At 38.4% G+C, this 22,831-nt stretch overlaps 1 protein-coding gene and 1 pseudogene across 1 annotated transcript; both read left to right on the forward strand.

The window, feature by feature from the left end:
• LOC18791860 lies at positions 538–8,828 on the forward strand. The gene is made up of 3 exons (XM_020570632.1): positions 538–882; positions 6,477–6,665; positions 7,183–8,828. Exons 2-3 carry the CDS (start codon positions 6,568–6,570, stop codon positions 8,573–8,575), a joined length of 1,491 nt encoding a protein of 496 aa, XP_020426221.1. The 5' UTR covers positions 538–882; positions 6,477–6,567; the 3' UTR covers positions 8,576–8,828.
• On the forward strand, positions 9,864–13,355 carry LOC18793412 (annotated as a pseudogene).

Here is a 22,831-nt window from a genome sequence, read left to right on the forward strand (position 1 = left end):
ATGTTAGTTTATTATATTATATAATTTTTTGAAAGGATTTATAGGTTCCACAATGAACACGTCATCAGTTAACGTCTGACCAAACAGTCAACTTAGCGGAAAGCTGGTCAGATTTGAAAATTCTGTGGTGTAAATTGATGAAATTGAAATTCAGAGGTCCATATTGAGAATGACCTCAAATCTTCAGGGAGTCTTTTGACATTAGCACAAGAATAAATAGTTAATACTCTACCAAAAAAAAAAAAAAAAATCAATTGTCAGGGGCGAGAGTATATACCTCTTTGATATATAGGAAGAGCTAAAACAAAGCTCCAATTGTAACATCCCGACCCAAAACATAATCTTCCATTAATTTAATTTATTTTAATAAAATTTGAATTTCCAATTTTGCCTTCGGGGTAGGGGTAATTTGATCATTTTTTAACCCGAACAAATTTTGGGGCAGTGAGTGGTATTTTTACGTAGATAGTACCAAAATGAGTCCGTAGACACGTAGTGGACTCGAATCGGAGTTGTAACGAAAAAGATATGATCAAATGAAGTTCAGTGGCATAATCGTAATTTTTACGAAGTTGGTTTTAAATATCTGAAAACCCTTCTCTCTCTCTCTCTCTCCTGCGAACCAGAACCCCCCCTCCCTTCTTTGGCTTGCGACGGCAGCAACTTCCAGCCGTCGCCACCGCCACCACACACCGCCATTTGGGGCGGCACCTGTCCCGTTAGAACCGCCTCACTTCCCTCTTCGATTCCAGACCGGTCCCAGCCTCTATCCGCAGTCGTGGTCGCCGGAAACAGCCCCGAAACAGACCGGATTTTGACAGTTTTAAAAGATTTTCTCAAGCTCGTTTTGGGTGATTTCGGCCACCATTTCCGACGATCCAGGTATGATTTTTCAACCTCTCGACGTGTTCTAGCTGCTGGTTTTGTTAGTTTTGAGAAATTTCTGCGTTTAGCAAATCAAATAAGCGATGGAAGTTTGGCCGTTTTTCGGCCTCCGATTCCGGCCACTTCCGTCGACTTTTTGGGATAGGTCCAAGAACAAAAGTTGCTCTACTCAATGTGCTGATCCTATAGTGTAAGTTTTGGCTGGCAGTTTGGAGTTTTTCCGATTGCTGGAATTTGATTTGGACACCCACCGCTGTCGGCGCGTGGGGCGGCGCGTGGGGGCACGTGGTGGCCTGTCATTTTGTCCTAAAATAATCCTCATGTTGTCCCGAGCACGACGGTATACTCGGATTTCAATTTGGTTATCGTTTGGTCGTCGATCGGATATTGCATTTTAGGTGTTATCGGAGTTGGACAGCTTCGTACCGTTGGATCGAGTCCAATTCAATATATGTTGTTCTAGGCTTTCCTAGGATCGTGTAGGATTTCGTGGATCGTGAATCGGAGCCCGGATGTTCCGATTCAATAACTTAAAGTTTGCATTGAATGATAACCGTCTGATCGGGCGATCGCGAGTGATCCAACCGTCCGATTCAGACCAAACTTGCAAGACAAGTATTCTAAACCTTGTGGAACTCATAGGAACTTCCATATTGTAAAATGGAGGTCGTGGGTCCTGCGAGCCAGGTTGACTAAGATTGGGTAGTTTGACCCATCGGTTGACCGTGAGTCTTCTAAGGTAGTTTCACCCTTCGAGGAGTACTAGAGCGACCTTAACTGTTATTTGAGTTATGTTGACTATGTTAGAATTTTTAGATTTGTTTTATATTATCTAGTAGGAAATGATCGAACTTGGGTCTGTACTTAGCACGCTCGGATTTCACAAAACCCTAGTAATAAAATGGGGTTAAAATCCTACAAATTCTTAATTAAAATTTCCCAAAAAAAATTCAAATCTTACATGTTGTTCAAGTTCTCTGTCAAAATCAAAGTGTGTCAAATTCCCAAAGTGACCATTATTGATGACCTTTCTCAGACTTGATTAGCTAGCTATGACGAAAGTGTCATCCGTCTTCCATGTCATGGCTCCCAAATTGCCATTAGAGACAACAGCATAGAGACTTTGGACTAAGTTAGTGACACGGCTGGATGCTCTGCGAGTCTCGGCTTTACGTGCTTCGCGTAATCATAGATTGTTCAACTTGTCAGACATGTCAATGAGATTAGGCATCTTAGGATCATGTTATCAATAGCATCGTTGAATGCACGTTGTAGCGTTTCCACTGCTGCGTCAAAAACAACTTTCCCTTAAACAAAATGCTTTTTATAGTCAGCCATCAGCTTTACAGATTCAGGAACCAGCTTTATACGGCCGCCAATAGACAGTTTTTCAGCGAGAGCAACCCTTGCATCGTTCGTAGATGTAGTTTCAACAACCGGATGAGCAAATATGGAGTACAACTTTGCATTGTGGACCGCCTGTTTTTTAGTGGTATCAAGCAGCCTTGCGGTAGCAGCCCGATTTTTAGCGGCTGCTATAACGGCATCGATTTCAACGGCGACTGTAGAGCCCTGTTCGTATAGAGCTGGTTCCTGAATCTATAAAGCTGATGGTTGAGTATAAAAAGCATTTTGTTGAAGTGGAAGTTGTTTTTGACGCAGCAGTGGAAACGCTACAATGCGCATTCAATGATGTTATTGATAACATGATCCCCAGGATGCCTAATCTCGTTGACATGTCTGGCAAGTTGAACGATCTACGATTACGCGAAGCACGTAAAGCCGAGACTCGCAGAGCATCCAGCCGTGTCACTAGCTTAGTCCAAAGTCTCTATGCTGTTGTCTCTAATGGCAATTTGGGAGCCATGACATGGAAGACGGATGACACTTTCGTCATAGCTAGCTAATCAATTCTGAGAAAGGTCATCAGTAATGGTCACTTTGGGAATTTGACACACTTTGATTTTGACAGAGAACTTGAACAACATGTATTTGAATTTTTTTTGGGAAATTTTAATTAAGAATTTGTAGGATTTTAACCCCATTTTATTACTAGGGTTTTGTGAAATCCGAATGTGCTGAGTACAGACCCAAGTTCGATCATTTCCGACGTGATCGTCCAGATTTGTTGGCCAACATTATTTGAGAATCAAAGATAGAGGCTCTGCAAGGAAAGGTGTTTGATATTGAGAGTAAAATAACTCAAATTGATGGTCGGATTGATGAATTTTCAGACAAATTGGATGGTATGTTAAGGAGCTTCCATGATAAGTATGTATCTTAAACGTAGTGCTCTTAGCTATGATAATGGGTTTTTAAAAAAATATGTATTTGGCATAATAAAGAGCCTAGAGTTAAAAGGAACTTAATACTTGTGCTTGGTTGTTAATCAGTCTTGGAGTCAGCCAGTTAGGTAGGCTTACTGTTATATGATTAGCTGTAAAGCTAATTATAAATACTGAAGCTTAGTCTCCTAAGATTCATTAAGAAGTTAGAAATCCAACTGAAATTTGGAAAAATTAGAAAACAGGTTAGGAACTAATTTCAGGAATCATATCCTTCTCCAAAATTGGCAGATGATGAATATTACAAATTCCTTTATAGCTGCCCAAATGTCTAGGAGAGCTTTTGAACATACTGTGCCACATGAAAGCTCTTGAATACAGCCCAGAAGTCGCTAAGGGTGAGTTTCATATAATTTTTCCTGTGCGTTTGGTATAATAAAGAGCCCTAGAGTGAAAAGGAACTTAATGCTTGTGCTTGGTTGTTAATCAGTCTTGGAGTCAGCGAGCTAGGTAGGTTTACTGTTATATGATTAGCTGTTATATAAATACTGAAGCTTGGTCTTGTAAAATTCATTAAGAAGAGAAATCTAGGAAATATAAAGAGCACTTTCCTCTTTTGCTTCTGTGCTTTTTCAATAGCTTCTCACCTAATCCAAATAAATTTGGAAACTAAAAATCTGGAAAAATAGAAATCCTACTGAAATCTGGACAAATTAGAAATTGATTCCTTTTTAGCGGGCCAAATGTCTAAGAGAGCTTTTGAACATACTGTTTCACATGAAAGCTCTTGAATACGGCCGAGAAGTCGCTAAGGATGAGTTTCATATAATTTTTCCTGTGTGTTAGAATTGCTACTTCTCTCTGTCTCTCTTTTCCTTTTTGTTATTTCTTTCTATATTTGAATTCTTTTGTTTTGAAATTGATTCCTCGTCAATCTCAGCACAATACGTGGTTAGGCTACCCAGAGTTCATTTCTCAACTGATGGCATTGCTTGATGTTCGAGTGTCATTTTAGTTGTTTGCCATGGTCAGCTTCTGACATAAATATGCGTAATTCATGTAGAATTGAGACAAGTATGATATGGTGACTTTTGTGGGGGCCAAGTACTCTGGTTTTGATAGGTATTTGTTATGTTCCATGCAAGTTTGGTTGTGGTTCAACAAAATAAAATCTCAACACAATATCTAAATAAAGGCATAAGCATCATCGTTACAGATTCTCAAGTTTTTTTTTTATTATTCTTTTTTAATGAAATGGATATGATAACAAGGATGAAACTTGCCCATGAATTATCTCTTCCAATTTCTAGTTGGAGTGAAGATCCTGCCCATGAATTCATTGTCATGTTTTGTGTTGTAGTATAAGAAATACAGAATCTTATAAATAAAAGCCAGATGGGTTATTGGATTCTTTTTCTATTGTTTGTGGGTCTATTAGATTTTTATCTATTATCGAGGGTTGTTTTGTTTTGTGCTTGTGAGATTATAGATTCCTGCTTATGAAAATCTATATAAAACTCTATGAAAGTATGTCATTAAAAATCTGTGAAGTTTATGAAAGTCGCTCACTTAAAAAGGTCTACAAAAGGTTTTATATAGATTGAATACACCCCTCAATAACTCAAAGTCTCCTCTAATGAATTACGAAGGGGTTACAACAATATAACCCTAAATTGAAAGGAAATTAATACTTATTTTAGGAAATAAATCCTAATCCAAATAAATTAGGAAACTAGAAATTCTACTGAAATCTGGAAAACTTAGGGCCCATTAGTAAAAGCATTCAGTATACATTTGTCGTTCGACGCAGATGCAAAATATCCATATCCTACTTAGTAAAAGCATTCAGTATGCAAACAATTAAAAGGACAACTCGGCTATTATGTTCAATTGGAAGTTGCCTTCACTATACTATGCATATGTCGTCTAGGCTGCTGCTACCTGAGATAAAACAAACAAAAAGCAATATTAAAATTAAAATAAACCAATTACATGCAAATGAAAGTATGATGAGGACATCTTTGTCAAACTCATTAGGGCATACAAACGAAAGAGATGGAAGAGGAAATCATTAATTCGGTCTTCCAATCCTGTAATTTTGGAGCATTAGATGATTCATGCAATTAGTTCCTACCTTGTTTTCTAAGGGCCCGTATGATAACCATTTCAGTTTTAGTTTTTAGTTTTTATTTTTTGTGCTAAAGGATAGAGGAAAAAGAGGGAGAATAGAAGCAAGAATGAGAGTGAAGATGGGATTGAGAGGGAGTATGAGATGGGAGGATGGGAGGGATGAGCAACAAAAGTGAAAACAAAACTTGAAAGTGAAAACAATTTTAAATAGATTTCAGTTTTTAGTTTTTGACAAAGTGGCGTCTAGTGTTACTATTAATTTATCCTTCTTGTTAAAATTATGAGCAAACTGTTGTTTTTAAAACTAGTGCAGAACTAGTAGACAGCCAAATACAAAGCAAGTCATGATTTAATAGAACACAACAAAATATATGGTTCAGTTTGAACACAGGCAAATGCATGCACCGGCCTAGAGAAACACAAAGGAAAAGGGCCTTTTGAGCTGCTACAATTTTGGGAAACGATCCTAGGAGCAAAATTGCAGTTTCCCAAACCCAAAAGGAAACACAAAACAAAAGGAGCCAACAGCACCTCCTCCACTATAAAAGCTCCTTCCAGCCGCGAGAAACTCCAGCATGTTTTTTTTTTTTTTCAAACTCAATTTTATCTCCCTCTGTATTTTTTTTCTTTATTTCTTTTCTTATGGGTGAATCGGAAAACCCCCTCCTCAATGAATTCTGGGCCGAGCAGTCAACTCCTCCTGAGCCGGCCCCCATCGCCGGCCAATGCTTGAAACCGACCCTTAATGATTGCACAAGCTTCAATCGGAACAGAATTGCCGACTATGGTAAGGAACTTCTTAATTTCTCCAATTTGTGGAATTTAGATCCCTTTTTCGAATCTAGTTTCATGACCGTTATGTAATTTTGTTACTGGTGATTAGAGTTAGTGGTTAACATGATAGAATGATCATATGTTAATGGGTCTTATTGGAAATTAGCTAGTTATGGTCAGAAAGCAACAGTCTTTGGAACTAATATGTTTGTTGCTGCTATTGATAATCACGTGAGTTGCTGCTGCTCTTGAAAATCATATGTACAAAGTAAAGTAAGAGCTTTTTCCTTAGACTGATGATGCTTTAATTGTTATGGCCATGGTAATGTATGCATAAACTTTGAAATTTTGATGGCCAATGTAATTAGACTCTTGTTTTATGATGATAAATGAATCTTGCAGAATTCAGACATCTCGTGATGCTAAACGTGTTGCTGGATCTGCAAAGGTATCAGAGTTGAGCAACAAGAACAGAACATCCTCCAATACTCTTATGAGCTCTGAGCAGGAAATTGAATGCGGCGGGGCTTCCATGAAGCTTGTATCTGGATTTCTTAAGCAGAAGCAATTCGAGGAGGACATTCAATGCAGGTTTCTTTCTAATTACACAATTTATATTCCTAGAATTGAAAACAGATTAGAATTATCAGTTTTCTATGGCTTCTGGGGATAATTATTTTTACGAACATTCATATTGATCGATGCCTCATTTATTTATAAAATTCTTCAGACCCAGGTTTCCAACATTTAGATTTAGGTTTTTTGGTCGGAAGCTAGTTGTTGAACACAGTTGTATTTTTGGTGAAGCTTTATTTTTGTTGAAAAAACAGCTAAAACTTTTCGAAAACGGAAGAGGATGAGAAAATAGTATATCACTTTAGTGAACAAGGATGCATCAAGAAAGAAAACCATGTTAATCATTATACTTATACCTTCCTATATCCCTTGGTACTTGGCTCTTGATGAGCTAACATCATCGCCATATCTAGAAACAAGGTTAAACAAGTTTGACCGTTTGATTTTTTTTTTTTTCCTTAATATGTCAATTCCACACAGCATTTTTTTAGAGGGCATACATTATGTGTATAATATATATTGCATGGCACAGGTTGATTAATGGCGATACTCCTACCAAAGGAAGGAAAAGATCCCAGTCATCTCTTGGATTGCCAACCTCTAGTCAGTTAAAAAGATCAAAGAGATCATCACCAGCAGAAAGAAGACCATCATCAATTGATGATCTCCCTGACACGGCATTGGTTGAAATCCTTTGCCGACTTCCATCAAGTAAATTTGTGTTTCAATGCCGGTGTGTGTCCAAGTGTTGGCGCACACTCATCTCAGATCCTTATTTTATCGGCCGCTTTGTACATATCCAAGGTTATAGGAAAACTCCGAAGATATGCACTCTAATAAGTCCAAAAGGAGAGGAATTCCCTCCTAAAATGCCATGGTCATCCAAGCTACTAAACCCAGTGTTCAAACGAATAATGAGTTTCCACTCTTTGACAAAAGAGCCAGTTGTGGTAGCAACGTATAATGACTTAGTTTTGTGCTGCGCAACTGAGGATTATCAACACAATTACTACATCTGCAATGCATACACCATGCAATGGGTTGCTCTTCCTCCCACCCCAGGTCGATGCCACGATAGGGTACTAGTGGGATTCATCTGTAATATTCCCTACTATAATTCTAAGAAAGAAGATTGGAAAGGGCATAACGTCCAGCTTAATACTGAGTGTATGTGCAACGTTGTGAGAATTCTGCCTCCTGATGAATCTGCAAATGATGACGAATGTGATTCCTTAAAATTAAGCGTGGAGATCTTCTCTTCTGAGACTGGTGAATGGAGAGAATCAGTTGTGGCTTCCCCACGATACTTTGATTTTGATGACCTTGAAGATATCTCCTTTGCATACAATGGGATGTTATATTGGACAAGTGACGAAGAACTCCTTTTTGTTGGTTTGGGTCCCTTCAACGACAATAACACGACAAGTAGTAGTAGTGGTAATGGTGATGGCATTATTGATCATAAACTTCACTTCACTGTATTTGAGGAGCCTCTAAATGGACGTTTTGTAGTTGAGTACCTAGGTATGTTCGGAGGATGTGTGTGGATGTGTGACTTTAAGGCGGCTACCAATACTCTGTATGTTTGGGAGTTGAAAGAACAAGATCATGATCGGATGGTCGAAGGAGCTGCTGGCAGATTGTGTTTAACTAACCACAGGGTATATCACTTGGACCCAAAAATGTATCTGGATGGTCCATTTACGTGCGAAATGCAGGCTTTTGACCCAAATAATAAGGATATTTTGTACCTGCGTGTGGATGGAGATATTATCAAGTGCAACATTCATACGAAAAAGTGGTCTAGGATAGTTAGACGGTGTCCAGTTGGTAATGGTGACTATTGGCCAGTTGAGCTCCCATGGTGGCCGACTCCAGTTCCTAGATTACCGCAGCATGCCCATGGTGGAGGAACTAGCAGCTAGTAGATAACTTGAATTAAAGTACTAAACTTTTATTTGTTAAAGTTGGATTATTTGTATTTGATGTACTCAGCAATGTTACACTTGTATTTGCTGGTATCCCTAGCATGTTTTTTTAATTATTCTTTTTGTTAACTGTTTTTTCCATCTTTTCTTATTATGGCGATATATGGACTGCGAGTCGTTCTGTACACACCCAGTTTATTAATCAAAGCATTCTTTAAGCTGAATTGAAGTTTTGCAATCTTATTCTTTATTCTTTCTTTTGTTTTGTTTTGTTTCTGTTTTTGTTTTAAGTTTTCTGATGTGCATCTTATAATCTTATTCTTCATCATTTGGTTGCTTTCTATTTTCAGTTATACAAATTTGCCCTGGGTTTGAGTGTTAAGCTTTGATTTTTGCATGGTTCTAAGTAATTTGTTTCAATAGTCCCTGTATCCAGAGGTTCGACGTAAATGCCTGCTCTGTTATGTGATGAAGAATCAAGGAAGGTGTATCATGATGTTTCATATAATTGTTGACCTTTTGATTTTGTTTTGTATCATTCTTACTTGCTTTCCGTATAAAATAATGACATAGTTAAATATGAGTTTGTTTACCGGAAAATAAAAGGTTTTTTATTATATAATTAAAAACGGTATAGCCGGGCGGCTATACTACACGTTAAAAAAAATAAAAATATAGTATAGCCGTTCGGCTACGTTTTTGACACGCGGAGAACCGCGCGGCGCTAGGCGGGTTTTTATAATTTAAAAAACTATAGCCGAGCGGCTATACTATTTTTGACACATGCCTAGCACTAGGAGCCAGGTGGGTTGTCCTTTTTATTATAAATAGTATGGCCGGGCGGCTATACTTGAGGTTTTTTTTAAAAAATAGTATAGCCGAGCGGCACGTATAGCCGCGCGGCTAAACTACGCGCACGCATCCAACTCTCAGGAGTTAAAAAGGAGCTGACCACGTACGCATCTAAGTCATACCTCTGCCACCCAGAAACCAATTTCTTCTTTGCCTCCTCAAACTCCAAAGGCCTCACCAAACAAACAGATAAAATTCAACTTTCAACCGAAAAAGAAACCTAAACGGTCAATATTCGTCACATCGCGTTAGCTTCCTTCCGCCATAATCAAAGCGTGTCTGCTTGCTCCCCAAGCCAACCCAAACCTTTATAAATACCACTCATCACCCTCTGAAAATCCAAATGCTTCCCAAGCCCCAAACCACATCAAATTAGAAAAAACCCCATTTCTTCCTTCACTTGAACACTAAAAAAACCTATATATTTTAGGCCATGTCGACGGTAGGTTATGGTTTTGCTGAAGCATATGTGCTCAGAGGCCTCCACAAGAAGAAGCTGAAGATGGAGCAAGAAGAAGAAAGAGCCAAGCTGGGCAGAGCTGAATCTGAAATTGGTCAGCCCAGTGGTTGTTTGTTTCGGGTGATGAAGAAAGTCCATCCAAGCAATGCTCAGAGTCAAAGGGCTTGTTCAGCTGAAACAGAAGAAACTGGAGAAGTTGGGGCTTTGAACCAGAAAGTTAGATAGAGCTCAGGCTCATGACATTTGTAGCTGCTTTCAGTAAAATTGGTTGTGCATAAAAAAAAAATTGTTCTGAAAAAGTGTATGTTTGGGCTAAGTCATGCCTTTAGCTTAAGACTTTTTAATGGGTTGGATCTATTGGTTTCAGTCCAAATTCCAGGCCCAGTTTGTATTATTATGACAGCAATTGTTTTTTTTTATTTGTTTAGATTATCATTATAATTTATTTTGATGCACTTAAGCATACTCATTACACATTTAATTTTGTTTTGTTGGTGGCCCAAAATTGGTTCAATGAAGACTTTCAAGAACACGAACGATTTAATGTGGTTTTTCAAAGCCAGCCTACATACATAATGATGTTGATATAGGCATAATGCATACTTATCTGCCCCCAATGTGAGACCCAATGACTAGGCCTTATCATATGTTGTGAGAAAATCTCATTTTGATCCTCCACCTTTTGTTCTTGTTCGTCAAACAAGTAACATCTAGAGCTTAATTATTGATATGCTTCGGACTATACTCGTGTCATGTCGGAATATTTATTAGATTTTTCAACAAGAGTTAATGTAAAATGAAACACTAAATTCAAGTTTGGGGGATCAAATAAGATAAATTGAATGTTACAGGGTGAAATGAGACTGAAAATGAAACCAAATTTTAAGGGTCATATCTATAAGACTATATCAATAATTAAGTCTAAAATTATTCTCACAATCTCTCTGAGTCACTTCTAAGAAGAACTAGGAGACCGAGGCCTGTAGCCTATGTGTGACTTTTGAGCTTGTGGGTCAAGATAGTAATGTATTTGTAATTAGTGGTTTATATGCTCATGAATTTGGAATGGCATCATCAAATTGACTTTTGCACACACACACTGATTGATTACTATTTGATTAATTAAGTATATTACTAAAATTAGTAGGACCTAAAAGATGTCATTATCTCATGTAAAATCAAATCACATGCATTATGCAAAACCACTTTTCCACTTTTTCACTGCTGTTATACTGTTTTTATAAAGTATAGCCGCACGGCCATACTATATTTTTATAATTAAAAACATAGTATAGCCGCTCGGCGATACTCTTTTTTTAAAAAAAAATAATGCCCCCGCGTATAGCCGGTCGGCTACACTATTTATAAAAAATAAAGAGGACCCATGTGCCACTTTTTAAAAACAGTATAGCCGCCCGGCTATACGTTTTTTAAATAATAAAAAACATTTTATTTTCCTGTAACCAAACTCATATTTAACTATGTATAATTATGTTATACGGAAAGCAAGTAAGAAAATACAAAACAAAATTAAAAGGTAGCACCCTAAACAGCCCATTTCTGATAGTATTTGTAACAGAGGAAGAAACACCAGCTGTGGAGAAGCTATTGGTTTTTCAGAATCAGGATTTGGGGTTCATGGATGGTTGAGGCTTTGTTGTTTTTCATTTGGATGTTTGAGATTGTATATTATTTTGTTCCCGCGTAAATGTCTTTTTCTGCGTCTTTCTCCTTTCTCTCTCTCTCACATCAGCTGTTTAAAAACTTGCAACGTTTTGAATGATTGAATGATTGAACGATCTCATTTTTCTTGGTATAATTCACAAAAAAGAACAACCGTCTTCACATAATCACAAAAAAGAACAACGTTTTGAATGACTATAGTGAAAACGCCCAATACTGCAAGTTAGTACGGACCCCAACTAACGGAACCTCCTGCAATAAAAAGCATGAAACCAGTAAACTTACAACAAACTCGAACTTAAATGGTATTGGACAGAATTGATACTATGATCTAAAAACCTCAGATATGTACTAACATCACCACGACAAAGAATTATGACTTTTCCCCCAAGCAGATGCTTCTGGGATCCAATGTGACTGTAGCTGTGCAAGACCCTTCATTTCCATTAAATATAAATAAAATCAAATATGTCTTTCTTTAATTCTAAATTAGGATGAGACATGAGGAAAATAATCAGTGTCATCTCACTCTCAATATTAATTTTCCTTTTTCCATTGCAACTATGGATTGGCTCTTGTGCCTACAGAAACAAGGTTATAGCTGATGTTTATAAACGTCTTGGAATACTAAATTAAAGCTACATGGAGGCCACACATCCATTATTTTTCCCATTGAATTTTTTTGCTAGGAATCTTATTGATTTATTGTGTTTTGGGACAGGCATATATATTATAGATTCTACTGTCATTGCCGGTCGAGCTGGTAGGTTTCAAGAGGAAACTGGGAAGTATAAGAACATTGTGTACCTGAACTGCAGGCCTGAGAATAATTTTTTTCCTGATCTATCAATTGCTTCTAGGGCGGATATCGTATTTTTCTGCTCTCCAAACAATCGAACTGGCAATGCTGCATCACAGCAGCAACTAAAGCAACTGGTGGAGTTTGCAAAAGCAAACGGATCAATAATAGTTTATGACTCCTCCTATGCTGCTTATATATCTGATGACAGCCCGAGATCGATTTATGAAATTCCTGGGGCCAGAGAGGTTTCTCACTAGTTCTCCTCACCACCATATATCATTTTGTGCTTAACTATACAAAACCTTCTTGTTAAACTTGACATACAAAAGGGATTCTCACTGGAAGTTGTTTTGGCCAATTTTGTGTGCAGGTTGCAATTGAAGTTTCATCCTTCTCCAAATTTGCTGGGTTCACAGGGGTCCGCCTCGGATGGACGGTTGTCCCTGATGAGTTGTTGTATGCAAATGGATTTCCTGTCATAAAGGACTGTAACCGCATAGTGCGCACCTGCTTCAATGGTGCATCAAATATTGCCCAGGCCGGAGGGCTGGCATGCCTTTCTGCAGAAGGTTACCAGGTTATAATTTACACCCCATTTCTTTTCCAAGCATGCATTAATTCTCTAGTAAGTTAAAATCCAATGCAGTTTCAAATTTTAACTGTTTGTAAGTTGTGCTTTTTACATTTTCAGGCCATAACCACAGTGGTTGACTACTACAAGGAAAATGCAAAAATAATTGTGGACACATTCAGATCACCTGGGTTGAAGGTGTATGGTGGCAAGAATGCACCTTATATATGGGTACATTTTCCAGGGTTGAGTTCTTGGGATGTATTCAATGAAATTCTTGAAAAGACAGACATAGTGACCATACCAGGAAAGGGATTTGGTCCTGGAGGTGAAGAGTACATCAGAGTTGGTGCTTTTGCCCACAGAGAATATATTGGGGGCTTCAAAAAGGCTAAAAACTCTTTTTTAACTTGAGTTATTTCATAAATATTTGAACCCAGTTGACAGGTACTTGAAGCAAGAATGACCATCTTCTTGGATAACTTTACTGGTTCATGAGATGAATTAGGATTGGACAATTATTTGGTGCTGATAAGGAAAAATCTAATTGAACTGTATTGCATTGTTCATAAGATTTGTTTCTTCTCAGCCCATTACTGGTTGTGACTTGTATAAATTGTATTTGTCCTCATTCAACATGGCATCTTGAACCCTTCTTTCTTTTTATAGTTTCTTGCACTCTCCAGATGATGATTGAATTATTTACAAAGGGTAAACTACTCAAATGATCCTCAAATTTATACTCGATTTACATTTTGGTCCCTCAAATAAATTATTCGTTCAAATGGTCCATCAACTATATATTATTCGCTCCATTGGTCCTACCGTTACATTATGTTAATATTTCCATTAAATATGAGGGCAAATTGGTCATTATTTACCCTAAAATTAGGTTAAATCTAACAGAAAATTAGACGGTAGGACCATTAGAGCGAATAATATAGAGTTCATGGACCATTTGAACGAATAATTTAGTTGAGGTACCAAAATGTAAATCAGGTATAAGTTTGAGGACCATTTGAGTAATTTATACAAAAGTTCCAATTTATATTTGTTAAACTTTTTGGGGTAAATTACTCAAATGGTCCTCAAATTTATACCTGATTTATATTTTGGTCCCTCAATTAAATTATTCGTTCAAATGATCTATCAACTCTATATTAATTGCTCCATTGATCCTACCATTACATTATGTTAATATTGCCATCAAATGTAAGGATAAAACCGTCCATAATTGTCCTATGTTTTCCAAATATGTGATAAGCGGTGATACATAAGTGATAAAGTGGTTATACATATGTGATAAAGTGGTGATACATATGTGATAAAGTGTGATAAAGTGATACATATGTGATAAAGTGGTGATAAGGTGGTGATAAAGTGTGATACATATGTGATAAAGTGATGATACATATGTGATACCGTGGTGATAAAGGGGTGATACATAGGTCAAAAGTTTTATTTACCCTCACAAATGTAGCATGTGCTGCTCATATGACTAAATTTAACAGAAAATGTAACGGTAGGACCAAAGTGCCGATTAATAAAGAGTTGGTGGACCATTTGAACGAATAATTTAGTTTATGGACCAAAATGTAAATCGGGTACAAATTTGAGAGCCATTTGAGTAATTTACCTAACTTTTTGAGATTGTACCAAATTTGTACTTTGACCAGCTGACATGATTTCATGTTACAAACACGAACATAAAAATTAAGCGGTTAGTTGGTTGCATGATGAGTTGACACGATAATAACACGCTTATTAATGTTCATTCACAAAATACAATGAAAATAGGGGTTTTAGGTTCAATGGTCCATGAATTTTCATATGATTCGCATTTTGGTTCCTCAATTTCCAAAATCGTTCCCATAGTCCTTCAACTTTAGTTTCGTTATGACAAATGGTCCTGCCGTCATTTTTATTAATTTTTTATGTTAAATTCAGGGATTAAAAGGTTTTTTTTGTATTATTTTTAATTTCCACCATATGAATATTTCAACAAAGCTATAGACAACCTCCACCCGACATCGAGCCAATTAACCCACCATCTCGACAACAACTGATGGCGCTCCCCCAACCCACACCATACGCACCCTCCTTGCGATGACGAGGATAGGAATAAAGTTTTTCAGTTTTTATTTTTTGGGTGAAAGGAATATTCACATGGTGGAAATTAAAAATAATACAAATATACCATTTTGCACTCACATTTAACAAAAAAAAATAACAAAATTAACGGCATGACCATTTGTCCTAACAAAAGTAAACTTAAAGGACCACGAGTATGATTTTGGAAACTAAGGGACCAAAATGCGAATCGGGTCAAAGTTTAGGGACCATTAGACCTAAAAACCCATGAAAATATTAAGAAATGAAATCATTCATTAAAGAGTTATTTACATAAACACACCCATGAGGTTTTTAGTGTTTTCACAAACCCCCACTCAGTTTCTAAAATTACATGAACACCCCTTTTGAGATTTCAAATTTTTTTTAAACAAAACCCACTTTCATTGATTCTTCATCCAAAATTTGATGATTTCATATATAAAAACTTTTGTAAATAATAAATGAACCTCGATGAATGTATAAAAACTTTTGAGATTTCAATTAGCCAACTCAAATTATCTTTCTTAATTCTAAAATTTATTATTATTAAAGTTCTTAATTGTAAATTGCCACACCCAATTTTTTTTTTTTTGAAAATTAAAAACCAGTATTTTTTTTTAATGGAAAAAATAGAAACCTTACAAACGAAAGCCATGAGGGCACGCAGGCCCAACTAAATTAAAATAAAACGGAGCAGAGCAACCTAAAAGAAGCCCCTGCTCCCATAGGTGGGAAGGGTTCAGAGAATGGCCTAAATTAGCTAAAACGTTAGCTGTGAAGTTAGCTTCCTGGAAGAAGTAAGAACTTAATAGCCTTATGTCTTGTACGAGGAGATGAATACTCCAAGGAACTGAAACTTTGTTGTTGTTATAGTCAATAATGAGTTTGGAATCTCCTTCAACTAAAACTTTGCACCAACCATTGTGGATTGCATAGGTGAGACCATCATGAAGCACTAAACATTCAGCAACATTTATCTAAATCTGACCCGAATTCTTAGCTCCATCGAGCCAAACGTTACCATTCCAGTCTCGAGTAATGAAACCAGTGGTGGCTAGATTACCACACACTGAGCCATCAAAGTTCAATTTAATCTAATCGAGCGATGGTGGTTTCCATTTAATGGCAAGCTCACCTTTGGACTTTTGAGGAGGAGTGGAATTGATTTTCCAAAAGTCTAGTCCAATCTGACCAGTAGCATTAAGGGCTCTAACCGAATGAGGGGCAATGTCTTTAAACACACAATTGTTCCGAACCGCCCAAATTTGCCAACAGAGAAGAAGGGCTTTGGAAAGAATATTTGGGCCATCCTTATCCTTTGTGTGAGGGAAAGCAGCTAGCCATTCTATACCATGAAAATTTTGCTGGGTAGGCGTACGGATTATTGAGGTACACCTTCATATGTTGATTGTAAACTGGCATTCAAAGAATAAATGGTTAATAGTCTCCCAAAAAAAAAAAAAACCAATTGTCGAGGGCGAGAGTATATACTTCTTTGATATATAGAAAGAGCTAAAACAGAGCTCCAATTTCAGATTCTAGTAGGTTCTTTAAAAAACAAATCTAAATAACATTATATAAGACATTTTTCAGCTAAAAATTCAAAAACCCTAAATTGCGGGCGAACCAATAGAAAATTCACAAAATACCGAATAACTAAAACTGGACCATCAAACACCCCATTAGACCCAAAAAAACGAACACCGCATTTCAAAATTCAATATCATCGATCAAACAATAATCTCCCAAGATTGTCCATTGAACCCTAATCTCCCAAGATCGTCCATCGAACCCTTATATCCTCCATCTAATCACCAACTCTAATCATCAAGATCCTTATTGTGATAATGGACATGGTCGAGGAATTTGACGACTATATGAATGCATAACGTAAATCGCTAGCCACCACAGTTAAAACCGTCGTCGAAATAGATGCCGCCACAGCCACCGTCGAAATGGATGCCTTCATAACCGTCGTCGAAATGGATGCCGCCCCCAAACGTAAAGGTCGTGATTTGCCATTCGTGGTCGAAATTGCCACAGAAAAACGTAAACGCTGTGATTCGCCAGCCTGCGTCGAAATCAATGCAGCTACAGCCGCCATCGAAATCAATGCAGCTACATCCACCGTCAAAATCAATGCCTCTACAGTCGCCGTTGAAATCAATGCTGCTATAGTCGCCGCCAAAAACTGGGTTGCTTGCTACCGTTAAAAAGCAGGCGGTCCGCAATGCAAAGTTGTACTCCAGATTTGCTCACCCGGTTGTTGAAACTGCGACTACGAACGATGCAAGGCCAGTTGATCTCACTGTCTACTAATCCCTTAGATTGTTATGAAATTTGATTGTGTCCTGTTATTCTGCCTTTGGATTTTCTGTTGGTGGTTGTTCTTTTTGGTAGGATTCTGATGTTTGTGTTCATGGGAATATGTTAAAAATATTGTATTCTTCAAGCCCAGTAATGACCTTGTGGTGATTTTATGGTTGGTTAGGGAACACTATTTGCATGTTTTTGTTTTCGAAGATTTTCATAGTCTGTTTGGTTGCTGAGAAAAAGGTGGGAAAACCAAGGACTTTAGTGAAGAAATAAGGCGGTTGACCATATCTAAAAAAAAAAATCTATTTGGAGGATAGTTGAATTTTGACCTAGGTAGTCTCTCTTTTAGCTCATTTTGCAGGTGTCAAACCGTGATTTACATGGTATAGTGAAGGCAACTTCCAATTAAACACAAGAGCCGAGTTCTCCTTTTAATTGTTTGCATATTGAATGCTTTTACTAAGTATGAGGATATGGATATTTTGTATCTGCGTGTGCTCCTGTGGTGACTGACATCACCCCAGCACCAGCCTGCTCATCCATGGTGGAGTAACTAGCAGCTAATAGATAGCAAGAATTAAAGTACTTCTATTTGCATTTGATACTCTTCAATGTTGCAATTGGGTTTTGTTGTGTTTTGTCTCTTATCTTGATTGGGAGCGGTAAATTTTCCTGCAGTTTTCTCATGCAAGCCAATTCAACAACCTTTCTGCTCTTCATACTCTGATACTCTATGTTGTACTGTATTGTATTTGTCCTCATTCAACATGGCACCTTGAACCTTCTGGCCTTCTTTCTTGTTATAGTTTCTTCCGCTCTCTAAAAGGTTCAAACATGGGCCTCTATCTAGGTTGACCAAATTTTCGACGGCGAGAGCTTGGCGAACCAATAGAAAATTCACAAAATACCGAATAACTGAAACTGGACCATCAAACACCCCATTTCCTCATACCCAAAAAAAGGGACATTGCATTTCAAAATTCAATATCATCGATCGAATCCTAATCTCCCAAGATCGTTCATTGAACCCTAATCCCCCAAGATTGTCCATTGAACCCTAATCTCCCAAGAACGTCCATCGAACCTTTATATCCTCCATATAATAACCAACTCTAATCATCAAGATCCTTCTTGTGATAATGGACATGCTCGATGAATTTGACGACTATATGAATGCACAACGTAAATCGCTAGCTACCAAAGCTATCACCGCTACAACCACTGTCAAAATGGATGCCGCCAAAGACACTGCCACTACAACCGACGTCGAAATGGATGCTGCCACAGCCACCATCAAAATGGATGCTGCCATAGCCACTGTTGAAATGGATGCCGCTACAGCCGCCCCAAAACATAAAGGCAGTGATTCGCCAGCCGTCGTTGAAATTGCCATAGAAAAACGTAAACGTTGTGATTCGCTAGTCGGTGTCGAAATCAATGCGCTACAGCCGCCGTCGAAATTGATGCCGCTACAACTGCCCTCGAAATCGATGCCGCTACATCCACCGTTGAAATCGATGCCTCTACAGTCGCTGTTGAAATCAATGCCGTTATAGCCGCCGCCAAAAATCGGGTTGATACTGCAAGGCTGCTTGATACCGCTAAAAAGCAAGTGGTCCACAATGCAAAACTGTACTTTGGATATACTCACTCGGTTGTTGAAACTGCGAGTACGAACGATACAAGGCTAGTTGCTCTCGCTGAAAAACTGGCTGCTAGAAGCCGTATAGAGTTGGTTCCTGAATTTGTAAAGCTAATGGCCGACTATAAAAAGCATATGGTTGAATTGGAAGTTGTTTCTGACACAGCAGTGGAAACGCTACAACGCGCATTCGACGATGTTATTGATAACATGATCCCCAAGATGCCTAATCTCGCTGACATGTCTGACAAGTTGAACGATCTACGATTACGCCAAGCACGTAAGGCCAAAACTCGCAGAGCATCTAGCCGTGTCACTGGCTTAGTCTGAAGTCTCTATGATGTTGTCTCTAATGGCAATTTTGGAGCCATGACATGGAAGACGGATGACACTCTTCCAGTTTCCAGTCATGGGAGCTGCGTCTCCAGTCACTTACTTTTTCATTTTCCCGCGCCTGATTAGCGCTTCTATCTCTTCCTTCATCTGGTACCAGTGCGTGCAAATATCACCGAGATTACAGCCATCATACAGATGACTGCTACCAGCTAAAGGAAGAGATAGAAGCGCTGATCAGGCGCGAGAAACTGAAAGAGTATATGACTAGAGACGCAACCCCCATGACTGGAAATTGAAAGAATGTCATCTGTCTTCCATATCATGGCTTCAAAATTGCCATTAGAGACAACATCATGGAGACTTCAAACTAAGCCAGTAACACAGCTAGATGCTCTGCGAGTCTTGGCCTTACGTGCTTGGCGTAATCGTAGATCGTTCAACTTGTCAGACATGTCAGCGAGATTAGGCATCTTGGGGATCATGTTATCAATAACATCGTCGAATGCGCGTTGTAGCGTTTCCACTGCTGTGTCAGAAACAACTTCCAATTCAACCATATGCTTTTTATGGTCAGCCATCAGCTTTACAAATTCAGGAACCAACTCTATACGGCTTCTAGCAGCCAGTTTTTCAGCGAGAGCAACTAGCCTTGTATCGTTCGTACTCGCAGTTTCAACAACCGAGTGAGTATATCCAAAGTACAGTTTTGCATTGTGGACCACCTGCTTTTCAGCGGTATCAAGCAACCTTGCGGTATCAACCCAATTTTTGGCGGCGGCTATAACGGCATCGATTTCAACGACGGATGTAGCGGCATCGATTTTGAGGGCGGTTGTAGCGACATCAATTTCGACGGTGGCTATAGCGACATTAATTTCGACGCCGACTAGCGAATCACAACGTTTACGTTTTTCTATGGCAATTTCAACGACGGCTGGCGAATCACTGCCTTTATGTTTTGGGGCGGCTGTAGCGGCATCCATTTCGACAGTGGCTGTGGCAGCATCCATTTTGATGGTGGCTGTGGCAGCGTCCATTTCGACGTCGGTTGTAGTGGCAGTGTCTTTGGCGGCATCCATTTTGACAGTGGTTGTAGCTGTGATAGCTTTGGTAGCTAGCGATTTACGTTGTGCGTTCATATAGTCGTCAAATTCATCGAGCATGTCCATTATCACAAGAAGGATCTTGATGATTAGAGTTAGTGATTATATGGAGGATATAAAGGTTCGATGGACGTTCTTGGGAGATTAAGGTTCAATGGACGATCTTGGAATATTAGGGTTCGATGGACAATCTTGGGAGATTAGGGTTCAATGAACGATCTTGGGAGATTAGGATTCGATCGACAATATTGAATTTTGAAATGCAATGTCCCTTTTTCTGGGTATGAGGAAATGGGGTGTTTGATGGTCCAGTTTCAGTTATTCGGTATTTTGTGAATTTTCTATTGGTTTGCCAAACTCTCGCCGTCGAAAATTTGGTCAACCTAGATAGAGGCCTATGTTTGAACCTTTTAGAGAGCGGAAGAAACTATAACAAGAAAGAAGGCCAGAAGGTTCAAGGTGCCATGTTGAATGAGGACAAATACAATACAGTACAACTATATCCATATCCTCCTACTTAGTAAAAGCATTCAGTATGCAAACAATTAAAAGGAGAACTCGGCTCTGGTGTTTAATTGGAAATTGCCTTCACTATACTATGTAAATCACGGTTTGACACGTGCAAAATGAGCTAAAAGAGAGACTACCTAGGTCAAAATTCAACCATCCTCCAAATAGATTTTTTTTTAAATATGGTCAACCGCCTTATTTCTTCACTAATGTCCTTGGTTTTCCCACCTTTTTCTCAGCAACCAAACAGACTATGAAAATCTTCGAAAACAAAAACATGCAAATAGTGTTCCCTAACCAACCATAAAATCACCACAAGGTCATTCCTGGGCTTGAAGAATACAATATTTTTAACAGATTCCCATGAACACAAACATCAGAATCCTGCCAAAAAGAACAACCACCAACAGAAAATCCAAAGGCAGAATAACAAGACAACCAAATTTCATAACAATCCAAGGGATTAGTAGCCATTGTATATGAAATCATAGACTTCCTAACAAATCCTTATACTGATGCACAAATGCACATGTTTAGAAGGCATGCCAATTCCATAAAAATGTTCAACAACATGTATTCCATAAAAATTCTTACCCAAATTGCATGCAACCCTAGAACAGACTTTTAGAATGTTTTCAGTTACGGGCGCAACCCTAAGATTTAATCTAGGTTGTTATCCAAAACTGAAAAACCTGATAATGGTGCAATCCCATATATTGAAGAAGGATGATGCTCAATTGTGCCAGAAGCACAGCTTATAACAGTAACACTGGCATTTGGAACTCCATATAGAGGGAGCATACTAAAGAAAACTCACTCCCTCAATATTACACCCTCCCTCAATATAGAGGAGAGCTTGTATCTACTTTGGCAAAACAAACTGAAAGAGAAACTGCCAAGGTCAAAATTCAACTATCCTCCACATACATAATTTTTTTTGGTCAACTGCCTTATTTTTTCACAAGTCCTTGCTTTTCCCACCTTTTTCTCAGCAAACAAACAGACTATGAAAATCTTCGAAAACAAAAACATGCAAATATTGTTCCCATGAACACAAACATCAGAATCCCACGGAAAAGAACAACAACAACCCACAGAAAATCCAAATGCAGAATAACAGGACCAAAAAGAACAACAACAAAACAACAACCAACAGAAAATCCAAAGGCAAAATAACAGGACACAATCAAATTTCATAACAATCCAAGGGATTAGCAGCCATTGTATATGAAATCATGGACTTCCTAAAAAGTTCTTACACTGATCCACAAACGCACATGTTTAGAAGGGCATGCCAATTCCATAAAAATACTTCACACCACCACAAGAACGAGCCTCGATCGTCATTACAATTCTTCACAAAGAAAGCTCGCGTAATATCATCGCTTCCTTGCCTCCACCAAGCCGACCAGAGTATCAATCTTCTTATCGTTGGTGATTACTTTTTTGTCCAACTCATCAAATTTCCCATCTAGTCTTGAGAGGTCACCTTTCTAAATTTCGAGCAAGTCTTTCTTTTCGTCTGCGCCAAGACCCGCCTGAGCCAGTCTGGGCGGGATCGTGGATGACGGAAAGGCCGGCGGCATCCGTCTCGGTGACGGAGATTTCTCTTTGGAATTCGGCTTCGGCTATGAGAGAAGAGTGGAAGGTTAGGGTTTTAGGATTTCTAGCGAGTCCGAACCTCTCAATTTTAAAAACTGGGGCTTGAACAGGCTATAAGCCTATTATGCGGGTTTGGGGAGAAAAACCCATTTGTCAAAATTTAATACAGAAGAATAAACAGTGGTTGGGGAAGAAAAAACCCATTTGTAAGTGGGTTTTTTACATTTTCAGTCCATAACCACAGTGGTGACTACTACAAGGAAA

The sequence above is a fragment of the Prunus persica genome, chromosome G1, assembly GCF_000346465.2.
Source record: "Prunus persica cultivar Lovell chromosome G1, Prunus_persica_NCBIv2, whole genome shotgun sequence".
Lineage (NCBI taxonomy): Eukaryota > Viridiplantae > Streptophyta > Magnoliopsida > Rosales > Rosaceae > Prunus > Prunus persica.